Source organism: Lissotriton vulgaris, chromosome 6, assembly GCF_964263255.1.
Source record: "Lissotriton vulgaris chromosome 6, aLisVul1.2, whole genome shotgun sequence".
Taxonomy (NCBI): Eukaryota; Metazoa; Chordata; class Amphibia; order Caudata; family Salamandridae; genus Lissotriton; species Lissotriton vulgaris.
The window spans coordinates 1,800,284,561-1,800,310,914 of record NC_141694.1 but is presented as its reverse complement, the minus strand read 5'-3'; the positions used below and the strand labels follow the sequence as shown (position 1 = coordinate 1,800,310,914).

At 43.1% G+C, this 26,354-nt stretch overlaps 1 protein-coding gene across 1 annotated transcript in view; it reads left to right on the top strand.

Annotated features, from left to right (window-relative positions):
* The window catches only part of LOC147709528 (dihydropyrimidinase-related protein 1-like), a 199,957-nt gene that overhangs the window by 66,140 nt on the left and 107,463 nt on the right, over positions 1-26,354 (top strand). The window contains exons 2-4 of the mRNA XM_086928068.1: positions 7,876-7,964; positions 17,546-17,730; positions 20,492-20,656. Coding sequence (XP_086784194.1) covers positions 7,876-7,964; positions 17,546-17,730; positions 20,492-20,656 — 439 coding nt within the window. The remainder of the gene's footprint in view (positions 1-7,875; positions 7,965-17,545; positions 17,731-20,491; positions 20,657-26,354) is intronic.

Genomic DNA, 26,354 nt, shown 5'->3' with positions numbered 1-26,354 from the left:
TCGGTGTGGACTGACTTTGTTTCCCAGTGAAACACATATCATCAAGGCAGTCACATTCACTAAACGTATGGGTGCTGCGCAACTGTTGTGAGTCCTAGCCTGTATATTTTAGCCAGACTTCGGCTGGTGCTGACCTAAGTAGCGGACACTTCAGGAGTCGTGTAAAATCCATCTTTATTTGATGCACGGACCTCAGCTGCACTGATGCATTTGGGCTGTAAACAGTCTTTGTCAAGGTGAACAAGGCAAATTCCCCATGAAAAATAAATACATGATCACTAACAATGGCAACTGAGGAAATACTACTTCTAATCGGCATGCATCTCTAGCATTTTTACCGCCCTCCATGTTCGCAAAGTTCATAGTTCGCCATAATTTTGCAAAACATGACAATCGCCCAAACATAATTAGTCACCAAATTCATATTGAATTAACAAACATACATATTGTATCATAAAAAACAGGTGAAAACATGGACATAAAAGAAAGACACTCGTACCCATAGAGCAGTGGTTCCCAAAGTGTGCGCCGCGGCACCGCAGTGCGCCGTGATGAGATGCAAGGGGGCGCCGCACAGGATGTGAATCATGGAAACTGCAGGCTGAGAAATGTTCCATCCCTTCCCCTGTGAAGTGTGGCATACGGTGCACCCCGAGTGTCTTGATTAGGCCATAGTACAAAATGAATGCGAGGCAAAACGGCCTGACAAAGTAAAGCAGATGAATTATGGTAGAAATAGCGAGGGTAACACAGGCAGGTCCCCGGAGTACCTGCTTGGGTTTGGTCTATATTTTAATATCAGAGAAGCTCAGGCATGGTGTGCAGATGTATTTAAAGTTCCGAAAGCTAACATATTTTGGAAAGTAAAACGAGTCACAGAAGCACGGAAGTGCTAAAACATAAAAGCAAATAGTCACTTATTCTTGGACAAAATGTACAGAGATGATTTCCTCATATGTACCAGTGCATGGAAATCATGAAATGCTATTGTTGCAAAGGTGCTCAGAAGTGCCAGAAATCTCCCTTCTAAAGCAAAGAATTGAAGGTAGCCGGTATCAGACAGGACCTGCCCCTTAAAAAAGCTTCAATTAAAACATCTGTTTGCTTTTACCACAAAAAATTATAAACATAGTGGCATGTCAGTTGATTGTCAGGACGTAGCCTTCAATCCATCATTAGAGCAGTTGCCTTTGTATATGGGTTGATATAGACCAGTGGCTCCCAAAGTCTGCGCCGCGCCCCCATGATCCTCCCCTCCATCCGCCCACTGGTAAAAAAATGGTGGGGAGCCACGGCCAACTGCCAATAAGGTCATGGGAGCCACAGGTCAAAAAAGTTTGGGAACCACTGCCATAGAGTGATTCAGTATAGAAAAACATAAACCAATCTCATAATATTTAAGAAGAAAAACGTAAGTATAACACCTTATATGTAGGCTGGGCTTCCACAGCATGAGGATTAGTCGGTTATGGTTTGAGGTGGCTTATTTTATATAAATCACTGATATTCAATAGTGATATTTTTGCTTTATATTTCAGTTTGAATAATCTCTCTTGTATTCAAGGATTATATAACAAGCAACTGACACAAGATATATAGATAATATATATATATATATATATATATATATATATATATATATATATATATATATATATATATATATATATATATATATATATATATATATATATATATATATATATATTCATTTATGGATATATATCAGCTCCAACTAATGCAGTCGTGCTGCCAGTAACAGGTGCACTCTACGGGGAATATTGAAAAATAGATTTATTAGGCTAGATCACATATCATTGACAGACACGTTTCGGCACGACGCCTTCTTCAATATCAGTTTTGCACATAATACAAATGCCATTTAACCATGGAGGAATAGGTCACAATTGGTATTACATGGAAAGCGATGATGTTCTAAGTATTCTGTCTAATATCACTTAAAAGTGGCGGACATCTTAGAATGTACTAAATCGATTGACAACTCATTACGACTTGCGCCACTCAGTGCAATACAAAAGGAACACCATCTGAATCCCCTTTCTAAATAAATGAATAATAATCAACAGAATGTGTGTATTCTCATGTAAACAATACATTAAAAACTATACATTCAAATAAAAAGGAGGTACTTCATTCAGTATAGGCAGCCATTTCGAGCAATTCATTGTTATAATAATAATAATAATACATTCGTTATCCCATAGCTTATACAGAGAGGGGAAGACCAACATAACATAATGTATGGTAAAAATACCCAAAGATATTACAGTCCTAGCTTTGTATCTTCACCTCAGGTGTTCACCATAATGTCACCCTCTCTGAGCAGAAGTGGTCTCACTTGCATTCATGTGTGGCTCAGCAGTGTGAACTAAACTGGGCCTGTCCGGACAAATCCGGGACGTCTGGTCACCCCAGCCATTGAGACTCACTCTGATTATTATATGTGGTGAATGCTGCTCTGGGTGACCGTGAGGTCCGCAGTGTTGCAGCCAGGGCCACCTGATGGGATTAGCCACAGCCGGTACTCCCAGGTGCAGGGACACTGGTCCTGGTTTTACCCACTGCGACTCTGCACCCCATCAGACTGCAGGCAGGGACTGTGGGCTATCATCACATGCCTGCCCCACTAATAACCGCCGCTCCACACTGGCCGCTCAAGCTAGAAAACAGTCTCCACTGCCCATGATACTCAAAGCAGACAGCATTGATTTTGCTTGGCAGATATGGCGGGGTGCTCAAATGTGTAGCAGATTAATTTAATTTAGTCAGCCAGAAGGAATTTGAATATCATTTTTCATAAACTGACAAATATGAATATTGCATATGATTTAAAAATAACAGTCTCTGTTACAGATAGATGTGACTAAATGGTTTACAAAAAAGTTGAGCGCACAGTAACCAAGCCATTCAGTTTTTCATGTGTCTGCTGCCTCCATCAGAGTAAATATTTGCCTTTCACAGCAAAGAACTTCAATTAAAACTGTCATCAGTGAAAAAGAACAAAGCGAGCTAAGCGAGACAAATTCTAGGGTGCGACAATCGCATTCATTCTCTCCGTTTGCTCGCCAGAGGGGGGCTTTCTGCAAACATCTGCCATGAGCACATTGGCCTGTGTCCTCAGCTCCTGGCCCGGCGCCGGGTGTCATCGTCTGCTTCATTCCACTCGAACCAGCCTCGGCAGAAAAGAGATCCTAGGACGCAGGCAACACAGGAAGTTATTTCAGCTATTAATAGGGTGCTTTGAAAATCTACTGCACTACAGAGTTTGATGTAAAAGTGAAGTGTCAGTCCTCATCCACAGTCCAACATACAGATAATACAAGTTCTCACTTAACACAATTACTGAATTTCCATTTGGATTGATTTGAATTTTATAGAGCTAGGCATTCTGCTGAGTAGTTTTAGGCTTAGGAGTGGCTGCTTTATAAAAAGGATGAAATGAACAAATCTCTCCTACATATTCATTGAAGTGCAACAGTTTGCGCACTTTTATTCTGAACTCACTTAGCGTTTGGGAGAGTAGACAGGCTGAGTGCAACCCTTGAGCTACTGCACAGAAGAGGCAGAGTAGTGGTTCTTTCAGTCACCATTATACCCAAAAATATGTGTTTGAAAGTTGGGAGTTCACTGGGACACTTGAGATACAATGGACATCAGTTGTGCCGTTCCATAGGTTTTCAGTTTTTGGTGGTTTATACCGAGTTAGGAATGCTGAGCATTTGGTTGCTACATGAATGCAGTTTCGAGAAATAATTACCCTGGGTATTGTTTGACCATCTTCAAGTATTGGAATATATCAAGAACTCCCTATCGAAACTGCATCCAGACAGTATGACTTGTAAGCAATATGTTTGGATAGTTTACTTTTGAATTTACACTTTGGCTCCTATTAAAATATGAAAAAATCTTTAATGGGATAGCTAACTTTTCACTTCTCACCACACTGTAAAATAATTATGTGAGCAGTTATGAAAACATTCCTATTCGCATTTTGGTTTCATCTCTCGCTTCACCGCTCCCCTTACATTATTTTTCACGCCCCCCTCCCCCTATGGAACTTTTTATTTTGTTGAGCTAATTTGAGAAATCGAGTTCATGAGCTGTGCAGGGTCTCATAATCCTTTTGGGGGGTTCAGCTGTGTGAACACAGCCCATTCCTTGTAAGCAAGAACCTCTACTTGGACTTTGGCCAAAACAGCCAAACCATTATGGCCACCCATCCCCCTGCCCCCTCCTTCATTTGTATTTCCTAATAAAAATGTCCCCGCACACCTTAAGGTTGAGCTCAATAGCAGGTGTATTGAAAGCCCCATGGTCATGGTTACAATAGACCTTCGATGCTTGGTCCTCCCATCTATTTCTTACAAGACGTACTGCGCCTCTCACACAGAGGAGTCCATGTTGCCCATCCCCCTTTCGCATTCGACCCATGACAAAGCATCCAGCTATGCATACATGAACAGCGGAGACCAGAACAATCATTGTTCATCAAAACCTAAAGGCCTCGCAACGGTCTTACGTCACTGGGGTGCGAAGAATGAACATCTGATGGCCCTTACAAGGCACATAACATGGATCCAAAACCTTCCTGAGCTGCTTAATTTTCTCAGTCTTTGCAGAAAAGAAATAATGACCAGAAGCAATCAGTGCAGTCACTGTTTTAAGACTAAGGGCCATATGTATCATTGAAATTCGCATTCGCAAAGGCCGAAATTCGCCGAATTTCGGCCTTTGCGAATGGGAATTTGCTAAATGATATGTATGAAGGAAAATCCAGTGCAAAATAAGGAATCGCTTAATTTGTGATTCCTTATTTTGCGATTGCATTTAAGGAATAGCAATTTTTGCGATTCCTTAAATGCAATGTAAGAAGGCAAAAAAAATTGCTAAATGGCCTTAAGGAATGGCAAATTACCACCAACTTCTAGTTGGTGGTAAGTTGCGAATTCCTTGAAAAATGCGAATTTTTGCATTTTTCAAAGTGCCACGAGACGCACATACATGCCCTTAGGGCATGTATGTGCACCACATGTGCACCTATGCTTATTTCAGGGGTGCAACAGGGTGTCCTTTGGACACCCCTGCACCCTTGAAATTATTCTCAATTTGCGATTAGCAAATTGCGAATTCGCAAATTGAGAAAAAATTTGCATTCCTTCCTATGGGCTTCCTGGCCCATAGAAATGAATGGGAAAGTATTCATTAATTGCGAATTCGCAATTTGCGAATTCGCAACTAAGGAATATCAAGAAATCGCTAAAAAAATGCATTTTTCTTGATACATACCATTTTGCGATTCTGAAATAGCGATTTCTTAAAAATCGCTATTACAGAATCGCAAATTGGTTCCTTGATACATATGGCCCTAAGGAGCATATGTAGGTAGCCGTTTGCGATTTGCAAACGCCGAAATTCTGCGAATCTCGGCGTTTGCGAATCGCAAATGCCATTTTGATATGTAGGTGCCACTTAGAAAAATAAGGAATCGCAAAAATTGCGATTCCTTATTTTGCTTATAGCATTTAAGGAATCGCATTTTTACGATTCCTTAAATGCTATGTAGGGGTGTTTTAAAAATTGCGATTTTTGCATAAGGAATCGCAAAATACCACCTACTTCAAGTAGATAGTATTTTGCGATTTCCTTCAAAAAATGTTTTTTTTTTCAAATTCAAAGTACCATGTGGCGCACAGACATGCTCTTAGGGCATGTCTGTGCGTCACATGTACTTACAGGCACATTCCAGGGGTGCAACAGGTGTCCTTTGGACACCCTGGCACCCTTGGAATTGCGATTTTCAAATTGCGATTTTCACACAGAAAATCGCAATCTGAGTATGTATCCCCATTCATTCCTATGGGCCTTTTGGCCCATTGGAATGAATGGGACACTAATTCCTTAATTGCGATTCGCAATTTGCAAATCGCAAATAAGGAATGTTAGAGATTCGCAAAAAAAATTGCGAATTTTTACCTACATTCCATTTTGCTATTCTCAAATAGCGTTTCCTTAAAAATCGCTATTTGGGAATCGCAAAATGGAAATTACCTACATATGCCCCCAAGTTCTGGAGCCACTAGATTTAATGATGGCCACATAAGATGTCCAGCTAGGAATGTGGCTGTGTATTAGAATATTGCCTACAGAAACATCATGCTACAAGAAAATTGTAGATATTGATGACCAAAATACTGCACTCTTAAGGATATATTGGTTAAGTGTACTATTGGTAGATTTACTACTTCTAACTCTCAATCTGTGTACCTTGAAGATATTATGTATCATCAAGTTACATATATGATAGTTAAGTATAGTGATCCATATATACACTGTGCTTAGTGTTAATGCATTATAATATATTAAAAAATAAATCAATACAGCCAGCCTTGCTAAAGAACATACCAACTGGGAGAAGGGAGAACTCACAGTAACAAGAATGGTGTTTGTACCTAGTTTAAACAGGGTGAGCATAAGCTGGTCAACTAAATTATGACTGTGACAATGAGCAAAGATGGGAGTGACACTTCCCTATTTGACATGGGATTTTCACTAAACATTACAATCATACAGGATGACCAAAAAGCTAAAAATACCTAACTGATTACTTACTTTTGGTTGAAATACTGAAGGATTGAGAAGGGTATTTGGAGCATGGTTAGGAGTGGCTGGAGAAAGCTGATATTAGTGTTGCTCTCCATCTGGGGTCTGATGCCAACTCAGGATGAAATATTTCATTATGGGATGTCATGATCCTGCTGAGAAATTGTAATGTAAATTGTTCTTTGTTTAAAAATATGTTTCCTCCTATAATGGTTTGTCAGGTGGGTTGCTCGACTGTCTTAAGGCGAATAATAAAAGAAATCCATAGCATTTTGTACCGCTTTTCATATAATTCCACTTTATAGCAGCCTTTCTGGTTGACGGTGGATTGGTTACCCATAACCATTTTCAAGAACACTTATTGGGTTACAATTTAAGTATGCAGAAATTAATTAATGTTATACATTTGTTCAATGAGTGACTTCATTAAAAACACTGCAGGCATCTGCTTGTGGGTTTAGCAGAACAGTTAGTTTTGGACAGGCGCCCTTGATTTTGCAGTACTGAGTAGAAAACTTTATTTACAATTTTGGTACTATATAATTTGTATCTCTTGACTGACATGCCCTGCCAAAATGGGTGTTTGTTTAAGTTATACGGAATAGTGTAGTCCTGTGTACATTTTGCATGTCAATAGTTACACTGTCAGTCACATCCTATAACATATATGTATTACACAAATGCTAACACATGTGAGAACTGCTTCCCATGAGTCACGGATCGAAGTCAGGCACACCTCACCTGTAGCTGGCACGCCCTAACGTATCCACAACTATCAAGCTGTAGAAGAAACGTGTTGGATTAACAACTGTTCTTTCAGTAGCTATACGTTGAAAGTTACAAAAGCTTTATCGCTTAACTATTTGACCAGGCCCAGAGGCCTATATTGCATTCATTGTAAATTGTAATTTGAGAGTTATGGTGGCCTCCTAAATGAGTGGGTGGTCTCCACCCAGAACTAGTGTGCTTGTGTCTACATCAAATCCACTATCATCTGCTCAATCAGCATCCCTTTTTAGTCATTCATTTCAATATTCTATGCTCCCTTCATAGACAATCCTTTATCTTACCTTTCTCCAAAGGTCAAAGGCCACAGGGTCAGGATTAACACGATATAGGAGAGATTGCCAACTGAAATGTGTGCTTGATTAATTTATCTTTTCAAAACAGTGAGCTTAATATTGGTACATATTATGGACATTAACGCTTCATTTTTAAGTTATTGTTACCTATTTCCCTCTTTGATTCCCACAGAATGGCCGTCTGCTCATTAAGGGAGGAAGAATCATCAACGACGACCAGTCCTTCTATGCTGATATCTACCTGGAAGATGGCATCATCAAGTAGGTTTTTGATTGACAGCCCTTTTTTAATACTTAGATCTTAGGCAACCCGTGTTTTTCTAGATTTGAAGGGTGGGCGCCTTTTGAATCTGGCAGCCTTCTTAATGTCTTTGGGCCTTATTTATAGTTTGATGGATGGTTGTCCGTCCGTCAGGGTGGCGGAGACATCACAACTGCTTCACTGATGGTTTACTCGCCATCAAATTCAGAGGAGACTACTGCTTAGCGGTCATCCCTGTACATTAAAAAGAACCACTTTCATGACAGCTCTTTTCATTGTACAAAATGTCTGATGGATGGCCCCTGTCAGTTTTGATGGTTATTCACCAAACTTTACAAAATGTTTTCTGAAACAAACTCTCAAAGCAAGTGTTTGCTTCAGAAAAACAAAATAAATGATCCCCACAACCTGGGATGTTTCTCCAAGTGTGTGGGGGTCATTATTCCATTTTGTGTTTCTCACTGTCAGGTTTTATCGTGCAGCGAAGAACAGGAAAAAAAATCCTTTACCCCATCCACTCTAATGGATGTGCGCTGTAATGTTCTTCCTCTGACAGCCCCTACTCCATCAGGCTGTCAAACTAAGTTTTCCATTCCTTAAGCCAATGTGGGCTTTGGCAGTGAATTATGAAGCGTGGTGGAATAACAAGAGCATAATCATTCCTTAGGTTTTGCAGACCTTAAGTATAGGTTGCCCCAGTTAGCAATTCTTTTTCATGGACCAGGGCCCAAGGGAAGAGACAGAGAGTCCCCGCCAAAGCCTGGTTCTCCCCTACTGCAGAATCTTGTTGACCCCCCTCCCCTCCATTGCTGACAAAACCAGGACTTCTGGAAAGCTATCAAAAGCAAACAGGTTCCACATTGGCTCATGGTGTTCTGATGTTCTATCCCAAACCTACATCAGATTTCTGTCCCCTTTAAAAAAAACAGGCAAGTGTATGCCTGCATGTATGCATATATGCACGTGCTATTTCTACAGTGCATGCATAGCCAAAAGACAGAGGAGCAGTGAACAGGGTCAAAGACAACCTTAAAGTCAAGGAGTGATAGGGGCGATAGCTGGGTTGAGGACCGTTAATGCATTGTGATGTAGTGTCCTTTACAGAGGTGGATCTTCAACTCTTTCCCAAATTGGAGCAGCGTTCTGGAGGTCCTTGTGGATATTGAAATGCTGTACCAGACCCTGGGTGCATGGATGGAAAAGGCCAGCTGCCTTATTTTTTCTTTTTTACACTTCTTAATCTGAAGTTGTAGTCTAATGGGGGAACTTTTTTTCAAACGGTTTGTGCAGATTCGTAAAACGAGTTTTCAGCAAGACAAAAAATGCCTTTTCAATGTAAGTCGGACTTACCAGAACTACATAAGTGCTAATAAGATACTTGGATTGGAGTTTATGTATATAATGCATGTCTTTGAACTCCCAAGGGAGGTCCCAATAAGAGGTATATGTTATTTATGGTGCATACTACCCCTGATGAGGCTCAAAAGCACTTTGTGATCGAGTTACTGATTTAGCCAAGCATAATGCGTTAAGTTTAGTAAATCTGTTTCCATTCAGTGTCATGCATTTTGTAATATTCTTCTCCTGTGGACTTTGTGCAAATTGTGTGTTATTGTTATCTTTTTGCATTTGTGGAATGCTTCAGAATTCTAGCCATGGTGCAAACCTCATTTACATTAATGGAGTGGACTTAATTAAACTTTGCAGAGGAGTGGTGATATGGTTGACACTTGAGGTACTCCTGGTTTGATAATGAATGGTGAATGGTGCAGAGTTGAATAAAATTACTACTATAATGCTTGATATGTTTTTAACGTAGGAGGATATACAGTTCAAGATGTTTCCTTCAATGGCATTTTTTTTGTCTATATTGTAGTGTTTCATAAAGTACAGGGTTGAAAGCTGCCAATAAGCAGAGGGGTAGTTGTACTGCTACCCTCTTTCTACCCACTGCTTTTTAGGTCATGCCAGATGGAGATAAGGATTGATTCAGTGGAATGAATGGAAGACTCTTTGCTGGTCGGATAGTACTATGCTCTCTTTCAAGAAATGTGAAATCTCTGAGGACTGTGCCCTTTCTATAATGTGCTGAGGAATGTCTGAAGTTGTTAACGTTAGATTTAATGTTTTGCCTTTGGTAATGAAATGATATGCCTTTAGATCACAGAGGTTTAGTGATTGCGGTGTTGTCACAGATTTGCAATTTTAGATTGGGAATTTTTGAATACATCTTACGAAATTCCTTTTTGGGTCACAAGTCATTAGAAATACTTTTTGATTAGTGGACTCTGCTTTTTTGTGTTCAATTTGTAAATCCTGTTGTGTATTTGGTCTAGAGTACATGTAGAATTTCACCATTGACATAGAATGGTGCACATTTGTGTTGTAGCTTTTTTTTTGTTGATATTTGTCTGGTATTATCCATTTCGTTTTTTTGCTGTGTAGAATTTGTCATAGGAATTATTCTGTCGAAAGCTCTGTTCATCTAGACATACAATTTCTCTTCTGTGGTTATCTATTGATGGCATACATTAGCCATAAGTAAGGTGAGGTTTGCACTCTTCAATGTTGAGTTTTTTGCATTGTCTAAGGGTTATTATGTGCGAAGTAGAGTTGTTCATGGGATATCATAAATGAAAGAAATGTTGTGGTGTTCGTTCAATGAAGGGTCAATACATTTTATGGTTTGGTTCTGGTTTACTAGAAACCACATCTAGTGTATGTTTTGCTGTGTGAGGAGGTCTTCAGATGGGATGTTTCATGCTAGTTGTGAGGCTATTTGTTTCTGACATTTTTTTGTTTGTCAAACCAGATATTTAGGTCACTGATGTTGCATAACGTGGAGTACTTGATGGATTTGTCTAATATGGATTCCCACGAGGATGTGTTTAAATGTTCCATTACTTAGCAATGTTCTGTACTGTGGCCCGCACAGGGGTAGGAATGTACAGAAGAAGGTAGGTGTGGGGTTACATCTTAATTACCTTGTGTGGAAAACACAATGTAATAATATTTGTACATTGATGCAAATTGAAATACCTTCTTGTACAAATCGATTTACAAAAGGGGGTGGTGATGAACAGAGTGTCTGAATTGAGCAGACCACTCTTACCCAGTCCAAAGATCAGGGCTTGATCCATCACCGTTATTTATCTCACTGCCCCATCCCAGCTCAGAACCTGGCTATATGCAAATCAGTCTGTCCCTGGCCCAGTGCATCATGGGAACAGGGCAGACTAAACTACCAAGCCAATTCTTTACCAGAAAGGAGACAAGCTACCGGGGACCGGTTTCTGGCATTTCAGCCGTCTTCGGCCCGGCTTGCTTGAATCCTGATGGAGCAGTGAGAAAGGGACTCATGTCTGAGTATACCCTGCCACATCTATAGTGTAAGAATTGGCTTTTGTAGTTTGGTTTGCCCTGTTCCCATCATGCACTGGGACAGGAACAGACTAATTTGCATACAGCCAGGTTCTGAAACTGGGATGGTGCAGTGAGCTAAAAAACGGTGTTGGATCTAGCCCTGATCTCTTGACTGGGTGAGAGCTTTCTGCTTAATTCAGAGACTCTGTCCCTCACCACCCCTTGTTGTAAATATTTTTGTCCACCCTAAGCGTGGAAGGGTATTCTCAGATGTGAGACCCTTGCTCATTGCACCATCAGGATTCAAGCAAACCGGGCCGAAGACGGCTGTAATGCCAGAAACCGGTCCCCGGGAGCTTGTTTCCTTCCCAGTGTAAGAATTGGCTTTTGTAGTTTGGTTTGCCCTGTTCCCATCATGCACTGGGACAGGAACAGACTAATTTGCATACAGCCAGGTTCTGAAACTGGGATGGTGCAGTGAGCTAAAAAACGGTGTTGGATCTAGCCCTGATCTCTTGACTGGGTGAGAGCTTTCTGCTTAATTCAGAGACTCTGTCCCTCACCACCCCTTGTTGTAAATATTTTTGTCCACCCTAAGCGTGGAAGGGTATTCTCAGATGTGAGACCCTTGCTCATTGCACCATCAGGATTCAAGCAAACCGGGCCGAAGACGGCTGTAATGCCAGAAACCGGTCCCCGGGAGCTTGTTTCCTTCCCAGTGTAAGAATTGGCTTTTGTAGTTTGGTTTGCCCTGTTCCCATCATGCACTGGGACAGGAACAGACTAATTTGCATACAGCCAGGTTCTGAAACTGGGATGGTGCAGTGAGCTAAAAAACGGTGTTGGATCTAGCCCTGATCTCTTGACTGGGTGAGAGCTTTCTGCTTAATTCAGAGACTCTGTCCCTCACCACCCCTTGTTGTAAATATTTTTGTCCACCCTAAGCGTGGAAGGGTATTCTCAGATGTGAGACCCTTGCTCATTGCACCATCAGGATTCAAGCAAACCGGGCCGAAGACGGCTGTAATGCCAGAAACCGGTCCCCGGGAGCTTGTTTCCTTCCCAGTGTAAGAATTGGCTTTTGTAGTTTGGTTTGCCCTGTTCCCATCATGCACTGGGACAGGAACAGACTAATTTGCATACAGCCAGGTTCTGAAACTGGGATGGTGCAGTGAGCTAAAAAACGGTGTTGGATCTAGCCCTGATCTCTTGACTGGGTGAGAGCTTTCTGCTTAATTCAGAGACTCTGTCCCTCACCACCCCTTGTTGTAAATATTTTTGTCCACCCTAAGCGTGGAAGGGTATTCTCAGATGTGAGACCCTTGCTCATTGCACCATCAGGATTCAAGCAAACCGGGCCGAAGACGGCTGTAATGCCAGAAACCGGTCCCCGGGAGCTTGTTTCCTTCCCAGTGTAAGAATTGGCTTTTGTAGTTTGGTTTGCCCTGTTCCCATCATGCACTGGGACAGGAACAGACTAATTTGCATACAGCCAGGTTCTGAAACTGGGATGGTGCAGTGAGCTAAAAAACGGTGTTGGATCTAGCCCTGATCTCTTGACTGGGTGAGAGCTTTCTGCTTAATTCAGAGACTCTGTCCCTCACCACCCCTTGTTGTAAATATTTTTGTCCACCCTAAGCGTGGAAGGGTATTCTCAGATGTGAGACCCTTGCTCATTGCACCATCAGGATTCAAGCAAACCGGGCCGAAGACGGCTGTAATGCCAGAAACCGGTCCCCGGGAGCTTGTTTCCTTCCCAGTGTAAGAATTGGCTTTTGTAGTTTGGTTTGCCCTGTTCCCATCATGCACTGGGACAGGAACAGACTAATTTGCATACAGCCAGGTTCTGAAACTGGGATGGTGCAGTGAGCTAAAAAACGGTGTTGGATCTAGCCCTGATCTCTTGACTGGGTGAGAGCTTTCTGCTTAATTCAGAGACTCTGTCCCTCACCACCCCTTGTTGTAAATATTTTTGTCCACCCTAAGCGTGGAAGGGTATTCTCAGATGTGAGACCCTTGCTCATTGCACCATCAGGATTCAAGCAAACCGGGCCGAAGACGGCTGTAATGCCAGAAACCGGTCCCCGGGAGCTTGTTTCCTTCCCAGTGTAAGAATTGGCTTTTGTAGTTTGGTTTGCCCTGTTCCCATCATGCACTGGGACAGGAACAGACTAATTTGCATACAGCCAGGTTCTGAAACTGGGATGGTGCAGTGAGCTAAAAAACGGTGTTGGATCTAGCCCTGATCTCTTGACTGGGTGAGAGCTTTCTGCTTAATTCAGAGACTCTGTCCCTCACCACCCCTTGTTGTAAATATTTTTGTCCACCCTAAGCGTGGAAGGGTATTCTCAGATGTGAGACCCTTGCTCATTGCACCATCAAGATTCAAGCAAACCGGGCCGAAGACGGCTGTAATGCCAGAAACCGGTCCCCTGGAGCTTGTTTCCTTCCCAGTGTAAGAATTGGCTTTTGTAGTTTGGTTTGCCCTGTTCCCATCATGCACTGGGACAGGAACAGACTAATTTGCATACAGCCAGGTTCTGAAACTGGGATGGTGCAGTGAGCTAAAAAACGGTGTTGGATCTAGCCCTGATCTCTTGACTGGGTGAGAGCTTTCTGCTTAATTCAGAGACTCTGTCCCTCACCACCCCTTGTTGTAAATATTTTTGTCCACCCTAAGCGTGGAAGGGTATTCTCAGATGTGAGACCCTTGCTCATTGCACCATCAGGATTCAAGCAAACCGGGCCGAAGACGGCTGTAATGCCAGAAACCGGTCCCCGGGAGCTTGTTTCCTTCCCAGTGTAAGAATTGGCTTTTGTAGTTTGGTTTGCCCTGTTCCCATCATGCACTGGGACAGGAACAGACTAATTTGCATACAGCCAGGTTCTGAAACTGGGATGGTGCAGTGAGCTAAAAAACGGTGTTGGATCTAGCCCTGATCTCTTGACTGGGTGAGAGCTTTCTGCTTAATTCAGAGACTCTGTCCCTCACCACCCCTTGTTGTAAATATTTTTGTCCACCCTAAGCGTGGAAGGGTATTCTCAGATGTGAGACCCTTGCTCATTGCACCATCAGGATTCAAGCAAACCGGGCCGAAGACGGCTGTAATGCCAGAAACCGGTCCCCGGGAGCTTGTTTCCTTCCCAGTGTAAGAATTGGCTTTTGTAGTTTGGTTTGCCCTGTTCCCATCATGCACTGGGACAGGAACAGACTAATTTGCATACAGCCAGGTTCTGAAACTGGGATGGTGCAGTGAGCTAAAAAACGGTGTTGGATCTAGCCCTGATCTCTTGACTGGGTGAGAGCTTTCTGCTTAATTCAGAGACTCTGTCCCTCACCACCCCTTGTTGTAAATATTTTTGTCCACCCTAAGCGTGGAAGGGTATTCTCAGATGTGAGACCCTTGCTCATTGCACCATCAGGATTCAAGCAAACCGGGCCGAAGACGGCTGTAATGCCAGAAACCGGTCCCCGGGAGCTTGTTTCCTTCCCAGTATAAGAATTGGCTTTTGTAGTTTGGTTTGCCCTGTTCCCATCATGCACTGGGACAGGAACAGACTAATTTGCATACAGCCAGGTTCTGAAACTGGGATGGTGCAGTGAGTTAAAAAACGGTGTTGGATCTAGCCCTGATCTCTTGACTGGGTGAGAGCTTTCTGCTTAATTCAGAGACTCTGTCCCTCACCACCCCTTGTTGTAAATATTTTTGTCCACCCTAAGCGTGGAAGGGTATTCTCAGATGTGGGACCCTTGCTCATTGCACCATCAGGATTCAAGCAAACCGGGCCGAAGACGGCTGTAATGCCAGAAACCGGTCCCCGGGAGCTTGTTTCCTTCCCAGTGTAAGAATTGGCTTTTGTAGTTTGGTTTGCCCTGTTCCCATCATGCACTGGGACAGGAACAGACTAATTTGCATACAGCCAGGTTCTGAAACTGGGATGGTGCAGTGAGCTAAAAAACGGTGTTGGATCTAGCCCTGATCTCTTGACTGGGTGAGAGCTTTCTGCTTAATTCAGAGACTCTGTCCCTCACCACCCCTTGTTGTAAATATTTTTGTCCACCCTAAGCGTGGAAGGGTATTCTCAGATGTGAGACCCTTGCTCATTGCACCATCAGGATTCAAGCAAACCGGGCCGAAGACGGCTGTAATGCCAGAAACCGGTCCCCGGGAGCTTGTTTCCTTCCCAGTGTAAGAATTGGCTTTTGTAGTTTGGTTTGCCCTGTTCCCATCATGCACTGGGACAGGAACAGACTAATTTGCATACAGCCAGGTTCTGAAACTGGGATGGTGCAGTGAGCTAAAAAACGGTGTTGGATCTAGCCCTGATCTCTTGACTGGGTGAGAGCTTTCTGCTTAATTCAGAGACTCTGTCCCTCACCACCCCTTGTTGTAAATATTTTTGTCCACCCTAAGCGTGGAAGGGTATTCTCAGATGTGAGACCCTTGCTCATTGCACCATCAGGATTCAAGCAAACCGGGCCGAAGACGGCTGTAATGCCAGAAACCGGTCCCCGGGAGCTTGTTTCCTTCCCAGTGTAAGAATTGGCTTTTGTAGTTTGGTTTGCCCTGTTCCCATCATGCACTGGGACAGGAACAGACTAATTTGCATACAGCCAGGTTCTGAAACTGGGATGGTGCAGTGAGCTAAAAAACGGTGTTGGATCTAGCCCTGATCTCTTGACAGGGTGAGAGCTTTCTGCTTAATTCAGAGACTCTGTCCCTCACCACCCCTTGTTGTAAATATTTTTGTCCACCCTAAGCGTGGAAGGGTATTCTCAGATGTGAGACCCTTGCTCATTGCACCATCAGGATTCAAGCAAACCGGGCCGAAGACGGCTGTAATGCCAGAAACCGGTCCCCGGGAGCTTGTTTCCTTCCCAGTGTAAGAATTGGCTTTTGTAGTTTGGTTTGCCCTGTTCCCATCATGCACTGGGACAGGAACAGACTAATTTGCATACAGCCAGGTTCTGAAACTGGGATGGTGCAGTGAGCTAAAAAACGGTGTTGGATCTAGCCCTGATCTCTTGACTGGGTGAGAGCTTTCTGCTTAATTCAGAGACTCTGTCCCTCACCACCCCTTTTTGTAAATATTTTTGTCCACCCTAAGCGTGGAAGGGTATTCTCAGATGTGAGACCCTTGCTCATTGCACCATCAGGATTCAAGCAAACCGGGCCGAAGACGGCTGTAATGCCAGAAACCGGTCCCCGGGAGCTTGTTTCCTTCCCAGTGTAAGAATTGGCTTTTGTAGTTTGGTTTGCCCTGTTCCCATCATGCACTGGGACAGGAACAGACTAATTTGCATACAGCCAGGTTCTGAAACTGGGATGGTGCAGTGAGCTAAAAAACGGTGTTGGATCTAGCCCTGATCTCTTGACTGGGTGAGAGCTTTCTGCTTAATTCAGAGACTCTGTCCCTCACCACCCCTTGTTGTAAATATTTTTGTCCACCCTAAGCGTGGAAGGGTATTCTCAGATGTGAGACCCTTGCTCATTGCACCATCAGGATTCAAGCAAACCGGGCCGAAGACGGCTGTAATGCCAGAAACCGGTCCCCGGGAGCTTGTTTCCTTCCCAGTGTAAGAATTGGCTTTTGTAGTTTGGTTTGCCCTGTTCCCATCATGCACTGGGACAGGAACAGACTAATTTGCATACAGCCAGGTTCTGAAACTGGGATGGTGCAGTGAGCTAAAAAACGGTGTTGGATCTAGCCCTGATCTCTTGACTGGGTGAGAGCTTTCTGCTTAATTCAGAGACTCTGTCCCTCACCACCCCTTGTTGTAAATATTTTTGTCCACCCTAAGCGTGGAAGGGTATTCTCAGATGTGAGACCCTTGCTCATTGCACCATCAGGATTCAAGCAAACCGGGCCAAAGACGGCTGTAATGCCAGAAACCGGTCCCCGGGAGCTTGTTTCCTTCCCAGTGTAAGAATTGGCTTTTGTAGTTTGGTTTGCCCTGTTCCCATCATGCACTGGGACAGGAACAGACTGGAACAGACTAATTTGCATACAGCCAGGTTCTGAAACTGGGATGGTGCAGTGAGCTAAAAAACGGTGTTGGATCTAGCCCTGATCTCTTGACTGGGTGAGAGCTTTCTGCTTAATTCAGAGACTCTGTCCCTCACCACCCCTTGTTGTAAATATTCTTGTACAAATGGCACTTTTACTGTAATCATCTTGAAGATATTGCGGTTAACTTCCTTTTGCTGTATGTTAGGCAAATTGGAGACAATCTGATTGTTCCTGGAGGAGTCAAGACCATTGAGGCAAATGGAAGAATGGTTATCCCAGGAGGGATTGACGTCAACACATGCCTGCAGAAGCCGTATCTGGGAATGACGACTGTGGATGATTTCTACCAAGGCACCAAGGCCGCAGTGGCGGGAGGCACTACCATGATCAGTAAGTATGGGAGTGCTGAAAACATGAGATCTGTCCAGTGATGAGAGAATAGTGAGTATTAATGATTTTGCGAATAGTATCTTTTGGTTCATATTTTATTAAATTGCTATCACAGAGATTATTAATTTGTAGAATCTGAATAAAAGAGACCAGTGTTCCTTAAGCATCTGGAAGTGGGTTCGGCATAACCGGAACACATACACCATGATGTGGCCCTTTAGAAGTGTAAGATGAATTGTACCAACCACATGTTAAACATGTGAATGTGTTTAAGGGTAATGACACAGCTAGAAAAGAAATACCCTATTCACTACCATCAACTTGAAAATGTACTTATCTATTTTTCCATGCCACCTCTGATGTGCTAGTGGCTTTATGTTTCTTTTTTGGGCAATTATCATTTCATATACATGTAAGTTAGTGTTTCAGGTCTCCATTTAAGTAAAGGTATTTTATTTTACATTTTCCCCAGTTCATTTAAAATGTGTTGACTCTTCACAATGGGAAAATTACCCTTTTTGTATACTCCTTTCCTACCTCTGCTTTCCTCTTCCCCTTTCCTAATTCTGCTTCTCTGCACTACCGAAGTCAGATTCCCCTGCAGTACCTGTTGAGGAAGACACATGTAGTGGACAGTGTAGGAGGGCCTCAGCATCAAGCAAGACAGCAGTGTGTCAAGGACTGAATGCTGAGAAAATCTGTCAAGTTTCTAATTCTTGATTGCCCGATGAAAGTGCCCTCACCTGCCCATATAGTTACTGCCGTTTCGTACTGAACAACCTGTGGTAGATCACATCCTTAGGCCCTTGCATGTTGGACTTACTACCTTAAAAGCTAAATAAGTGAATAAACAACTATACTCCCTTCAAAAAGCCCAATGCCTGGGAGCTGCAGGGTGTGAAGTATGTGTTGTGTTTTCTGAATGTAAATAACATCCATGTTACCAACAACACACTCTATGATGAAGCACAATAAAAGTACCGCCACACCCATGGTGGCCTGCTGAAAGAATGGAAATATGTTCTCATGCAACTTTTTGACTTTTAATACATGATAGGGCTATTTTCATTATATTTCATATATATATTTCGGCATGAGCAGTGCCTGAGGTTGTCCAAAATGCACCTTGAAACAAGAGGTGTAAGAATGACCCTTTACCTTGGATGCTCAGATCAGTGTCGCCTGTCATCAGTGCCGGCACTAACCGCTCAGGTCTGTCCACGACCCTTTGCCTAAACCATCTTTTCCTCTGGGGAGGAGCAGAGTGGCTTAGCTTTCGCCTAGCTTAGCTCCTTCAGTCTCCTATCATTGCTAAGCCCTGCAGGTATCCCTTCCATCTCCTTTCATTGCCAGTGCCTCGCAGGGGACTGGTGGAGAGTTGGCCCTGAAGTGCCTGCTGTACACATGAGCCGCTGGTTAATCAGTTCGGGTTTGCCAGATTATTTCAATGAAGGTTCATATGGGGGTCAAGCACAGAATGAAAGTGGCCTGTGTGATTTATCACTTGCCCCCTTTAATTACCATGGTCGTCTATCTACTCGCCTCTGCAGAATCCAGCTGCTTTAACCCAGTGAAGAAGATAAATGGATGCACTGTGGCTAAAGAGAGGATTCATTATTGAAGAAAGGGTCACACTAGTGTTCAGATGCATCATTTTCTCTTTATTATAGATTAGAAATAATGCTACAGATGCTAAGGGTAGTGCTCGAGTTCTCTGATTCTTGAAGTGTTACCATCACCAGGTTGGTTGTTTATCGAAAATACATTTTATGAAAACAGACCTTTGAAGCTTGGAGCTAGGGGTATTACAGCTTCCCTGAATGGATGAGCGCCACTAAATCACTAAAGCGACCAATCACAACTAGAGCAACTGGACACAGTGATCAAAATGGCCCTTTGCACCTCTGTGGTTCAATGCACATTTCATAGGGCCTGTTTGTTCATTGGTTTACATTGTGTTGTTTAAACCACTGGCAATGGTTTGAAAATGGTAACACACTACATTGAATAAGTCACTAGCATCAGGATTATGCTATGTGGATCATAGGGGAAAAGGATTTTTTTGTGCAATGACTGTTCTCTACAGGCTCCCACATCTGAACCTCATTAACACTGAACATTAGCCTCTCTCTCACACACTCCCCCAATGATCTTTTTAAGAGCATCTCAAAGAGACCCCAGCTTGAAGTGTGTGTAATACAAATGCTGTTTAGGTAAGAGTAGTGTAAACCAGAGTTTGTGTTTTTTTTAACCTATTTATGTGCCATCTCACTATGTGTTTTGTAAATAAAATGTGAATTTATTGCTTAGTATTTATATCCATTGCTGCATTTAAACATGCAACAATTTAGTAATTTTATATCACATCTTATGCTGTGCCAGATGCCTTGGTTGAATATATTCCATATATTTAGTGGTACACAAGCTGAACAAACTGAGGAGCCGTAGTAGGCTAAACACGTGCGACAAAAGCATCTTACATCTCTGCTTGAGCCTTACATTGTGTAACACTCATCTGTTTGTGAAATCTACTAGGAATATAGTACTACACATTCAGTACTGTGAACAAAACATCCAATAGGTTCTAGTTTAGTTTACTGGCACACCTACAAAAGAAGAACATCAATTCAAGAATCTTAGATGAAACAGCCTCTTATGCTCTCATATCCAACCTGTACTGGGATCCAATATTCATTAGCACAAAATAAAAACACAAGTATAGAATGAGAATCTTGAGTGTTGCCCTCTGTCTGCATTTTAGTTGACCATGTGTTCCCCGATCCCGGCTCATCTCTTTTGACCACATTTGAAAAGTGGCATGAGGTCGCCGACACGAAATCCTGCTGCGACTACTCCCTCCATGTGGACATTACAAATTGGTACGAAGGGATCCGAGAGGAACTTGACATGCTGGTACAAGATAAAGGTTTGTGAAGACAACTTAAAAAAAATGTGATTTATTTATTCAACTATTGTTTCAAGATGATTTTTTGCCACTTTTGTTTAATCCATCTTTTGTAATTGTTTCGAATAATTTACATAATTGAACTCACTGTTCATTCATACTTTACTTTGGTTCTTTGGCCAGGTCTTCTCCATTGATACCATATTCGTAAGGTGACATCTATATTTGGGCTTTCAAGATATTTAGAAGGATTAGAGGTCTGTTGAATGAAATATGAAAGCATTTCATCACTATGTACAAACGTAATCCAAGACAATGTTTTAAAGTAGAATGGTTTCACGAAATCTGTTCATACATCAGGGCAGAAAACCCTAATGTGCTGAGATACTCATAGCACAGTACACCCATGTGATGTGGATTTCTTCTAGATATGACTCTGTGTGCAGGTAGAGAACTCCTACAAATATATCTGTATGTTAATGTGAACATGTAAACAGAGGGAGAACTGTAAATGGGGCTGAGGACTAGGGTCAGGCATACCTAACATCTGGAAATGATTCGTAGTGATATGGGTCCATGCGGTCACCCCAGTGGGAAATTCTGTGTGTGCATATGTGTGGGATTTCAGTGTGAACTTATCTGCAAAGCACTCTACAGCTGTACAGAGCACCGTACAACGGGGAGTGTGGGGGCAATGACAATAGAAGGAGGAGTACATGGTAACTCGAGATTCTAGATGTTTATGAATGGGAGAATGGTGGTCAGAGAGAGTATTTAGGCTGCGAGGAGGCAGACGTTCCACGCGGTAAGAGTTGGTGGCAGCTACTCCCCGCTGGGCGCCGAGCACGAACATTTTGTTAATGTAACTCGCTTTTCAGAGGCTAATAATTGTTTTAACGCACATTGTGCAGTGACACTGAGCTGAAGCTCGCTTTTTAAAAATAATCGGAACTGTTGTTGTGTATATGTTGTTTTTAGATTCACTCTGAAAAATAAGAGCACACACTTGCACTCACCAGTGACATTCTTTGTGAGCCGGGGACTGTTTCCGCTTAGTTTTGAGGCAACCGGCATTCTAGCCAATCGCGGTTGTCGAGGGCGGGACAGGGGCGGCACCTGACCGAGTGTTGAGCGGTTAGCGCTCTAGACCTCCGCTTCCTGGAGAGTATTTAGCCACTCGGAGGCCCCAGCGCGCAGCTATGGCGCGCAGGGTAGGCGCCTTTGACTGCGCCAAAGACGAGCCTAAGACCAGCCCGTCTGTGCCCGTCCGGGCCAGGCCGGGTCACGGGGCAGGAAACGCTAGTCCGGGTAAGATCACTGTGGATCAGTTAAGGGCTTTGCGCCCAAGTAGCAATAGTAAATGCTCCGTCCTAAAGCCTTCCCTAACGGGTATACAAGTATGTCCTCACTGTACATTTGCTCTCACAAATGTTCAGCCCTACCCAGAGGTATCACACAAACCTAAGCCATCTATTCAAACCTCTGTTGTAAATTCTTGCACATTCACATTCTACACTGTTAATTGTAGATCACTGCCTCAACATAAAGCTGATATCTACCACCTCCTAGCTGAAGAAAAACCATGCGCGCTATTTTTAACAGAGACCTGGTTGCATGATGGTGCAGGTCCCGATGTAGCCGCCGCCTTACCCTCTAACTATGCCATTGTTAGAGTAGACAGAGATAAACAAGTAGGAGGGGGCATCGCTGTGATCTTTAACAGGGATTTTAATTGTGATTTTGAAACAGTAAATATTCCTGGATGCGAAGCAGCTTTTTTTTAAATTTAATTGAACCCAAATTTTATGTTTTCTGGATTTTTAATTTATCGTCCTCCGGGAAACAGCAGTGGTTGGGCTGCGAATTTGGCTAATTTAATTTCGCCTTACTTTCTGATTGCCCAAAACTTGACCATACTGGGGGATTTAAATCTTCATTTGGATGACAAATCTAATAGCATAGCTGTTAACCTGTTGGAGGACTTTAATACTCTGAACATGTCTCTACGAAATGAGGGTCCCACTCACAAAGCTGGGCATCTGTTAGACCCCATTATTTCCAATGTACAGGAGCTAAAATGGTTGAAAACAGACCCTATTTGTTGGTCGTACCATTTTTTAACGCTTTTTAGTATTACTCTTAAACAACTTAAATCACCAGGCTCTGCTCGCCCTCCAATTTTTATGAGAAATTGGAAAAAGCTAGATCTAACTGAGTTACAGAACGCATTACAGGTATCCCTCCCTGTTCTGGGTGCTGATATGGAAAGAAATGCGCTGGAAGCCCACACTTGGCTAGAGAGAGCAGTTGACATCTGTCTGCCCGCTACCAGGTGTAGAGGGAATGTCCATCGTCCCCCGGCCCCCTGGTATACGGAAGCACTGAAACTAGAAAAAACCAAGTGTAAGGGACTTGAGAGGAAATGGCGCAAACATTATGATCCTCTAAAAAAGGAAGCATATCGTAAGGCCAGAAACCTCTATCACACGGCCTGTGCTAGAGCCAAAGCATCCTATGTAACAGAGACCATTAATACTGCAGCCAATAAAGCACGGACCCTTTTTAACACAGTTAAAGAATTAGCCGGAGCTAATTCTATGGCAGTTGCACGTCCCCTTACCCCTCAAAAATGTCAAGACCTTGCCACGTATTTTGTGGAAAAGATCGAGACTATTCTTGCCAACATTAATGTTCCGGTGAGGGATGACAGGAAAGTTCCTCCCCTAGAAAGCCTATCAGGAAATCGGCTTGACTCCTGGCCACCCATTTCCCTGGACACCCTGAAATCTTTAGCCACTTCTATTAAATCGGGCTCTCCATGTGACCCTCTCCCAATTAATATTCTGAGCCAACTGGACGACAGTGCTTTGGGGATTATTGCCGAGACACTAAATGCCTCCATTCATCTGGCAACCGTCCCAGCGTCCTGGAAGCACGCCATGGTCAGCCCTCTGTTGAAAAAGCCGTCAGCTGATCCAGAGGTACTGGCCAACTATCGTCCGATTTCCCTGCTGCCAGCATTCTCAAAAATCCTGGAGAAGCACATCCATGGTGTACTTTCAACATACACAGAGAATAACAACCTACTCCATTTTTCCCAGTCGGGTTTTAGGGCAGGCCACTCCACCGAATCTGCCCTCCTGGGAGTCACGGAGAAGATCAGGGGACTCTTGGACGACGGGCAAACGGTTGCTCTTGTTCTGCTTGATCTAAGCGCAGCCTTCGACACCATCTCACACAACAGACTGCTTGTCAGGCTGAGTGAGGATGGTGTCGGAGGGACAGCACTGGACTGGATTAGATCTTACTTGAGCAACAGGACGTTTCAGATCTCGTCCTCACAGGCCCAGTCGGACATTTTTCTGTCACCCCACGGCGTGCCTCAGGGCTCAATTTTGAGCCAGCTATTTTTCAACCTGTATCTCCGCCCCCTCGCCGATTTGGCAGAGCGGGTAGGTCTAGAACTTATGACCTATGCGGACGATTCGCAGATTATTTTTTCCCTTACCAACTCAGAGTCTTCATCCCCCTCTGTGCTGAAACTAGGCCTTCAGGAAATCTTCAGCTGGATGTCTACGAACCAGCTGAAGCTCAACGGGGAGAAGACGGAGATTCTTCTCCTGGGGAAAAATAAAGATCTGTGGCAGGACATCCATTGGCCACCATCTTTGGGCGCCTTCCCCACCCCGGCTACCCAGGCTAGAAATTTGGGGGTGTGCATTGATGATTCATTATCAATGAAACAGCAGGCCAACAAAGTGGCTGGTATCTGCTTCACGATCCTTAAATGGCTGCGGAAGATTATCTGGATGCTGCCTGTGGATACCCAGAAGACCGTAGTCAATGCATTAATTACATCTAGGCTTGACTACGGTAACATCTTATACCTGGGTTCCAATCTAGCCGTGACCAGGAGATTGCAGCTGGTCCAGAACTCCGCAGCCAGGTTGCTGTGCAAGATTCCTAGGACAGCAAGGATCTCGAAGCATCTGAGGAACCTGCATTGGTTGAGGGTAGAGAACCGAGTTCGGTTCAAAGCCTTGACATACATGTTCAAGATCAGGGCAGGAACTGCACCAAAATATCTGCAAAAATTGGTTAGGCCACATGTTCCCGCACGCAATCTCCGTTCTTTAAATGAAGCAAATTTCGTGGTTCCCAGGTTCAAACTGGCCCGAGTGGGGGGGAAATCTTTCTCCCATCTGGGACGAGTTCTTTGGAACTCCCTCCCCTTAGCCCTACGGAAGGAGGAGAATTTTACCAGTTTTAAGAAAAACGTTAAAACTTGGCTTTTTAATAAATAATTGTGGTCCTTGACAGTTACTGCCCTCTATGTTTTGACCTCTCAGCCCTGGCGCCGGGAAACCCTTTGTGGGTATCTGTGCGCATTACAAATGCAAAAAATAAATAAATAAATGAATAAATATAATAGGGTAATGCAATACACTGTTCCATGAGAAGTGTCCTAACGTGCTTGCAGCAGACAAGACAATAGGATGTTTATCAGGTCCAGACTGGCATGTTGTACCAGATTCTCATAAATATTCACTCTTAGGATCAGGGGTAAATCATACCCAGCTGTACGGAGGATATGTTTTAGTAGGAGTTCTGGACGGTGTGTCAGAATGCACTTAACCTCTCTCGTCATTGTACACTAAGGATTTTTCCAAGTGCTTAGACCTGCTTTAGAATTGCACAAACTTTGCTCTTCCACTGTTTAAAATGGAGTTCTTGCAATGTTTCAGCTCCTATACACAACTTATCCCATTTGCAAGAACAGTTCTCTTTGGGTCCTATTTACGAACTACAATTCGTAACATGTATAGCAGTTCTACAATAGTATTGCTCACATACAAAGGTATTTGTGAAGACCTCCACCTTTTCTTTCATTTCTACCATGAGATCTCCGCACACGTAGGAACCTGGGGAAACTAAATTACTCCGAAATGGGATGGGTTTAGGGAGGAGTAAGAAGGATTTTGTGAGGGCTAAGGAGAATCTTTTTATTTTTAATTTCATACTCATACAACAGCGACAATATTCTGAATAAAATTGGTTGCTTAGAGATCCATTTGATGGTACACTTACATTCATACACGGAACAAAGACTTATTAACTAGTAACATTTGGAACTTTATGCAATCTATGTAATTATGTATCAATATATTTATAACTTTACTCCTACTGCAGAAAGAAAGGAAAATAAAAAACAAGCCTTCAACTCTCTCCAATGTACTACTCTATTTCTCATCCGATACCCCTCTCAAGATATCTTTTTACCTCCATTCTCTGACTCATCGAAACACTCATTCTACTTCTATGATCTTTCTAAGATGCTTTCTTGAATTCTACCTCCTCTATCCCTCCTTGCCTCACCCCAAACTTCATTTTACTACCATGATCTCCCTAAAACCCTTTCTCGACTCTTCCCTCCTCTATCCCTCTTTTGATTCACCTCAAACCTCATTTAACTAAAATGAACTCCAAAATAATACTATCTAGACTCTTCCCCCTCTATCCTCCTTTACCCGATTCAATTAAACTAACAGACTCACATTTCTACCATTCAAATTAACAACGTATATTTCCCTATCCTAATTCACCACCAATCCTTTGGGTTCCAGAGTATCATGCCGCTCACCAAAAAGCAATTTAATGCCTTGTCAGGGGTAGTAAGCACTTTATAAAAACAATTACATGCTGTGCACATATGAACTCC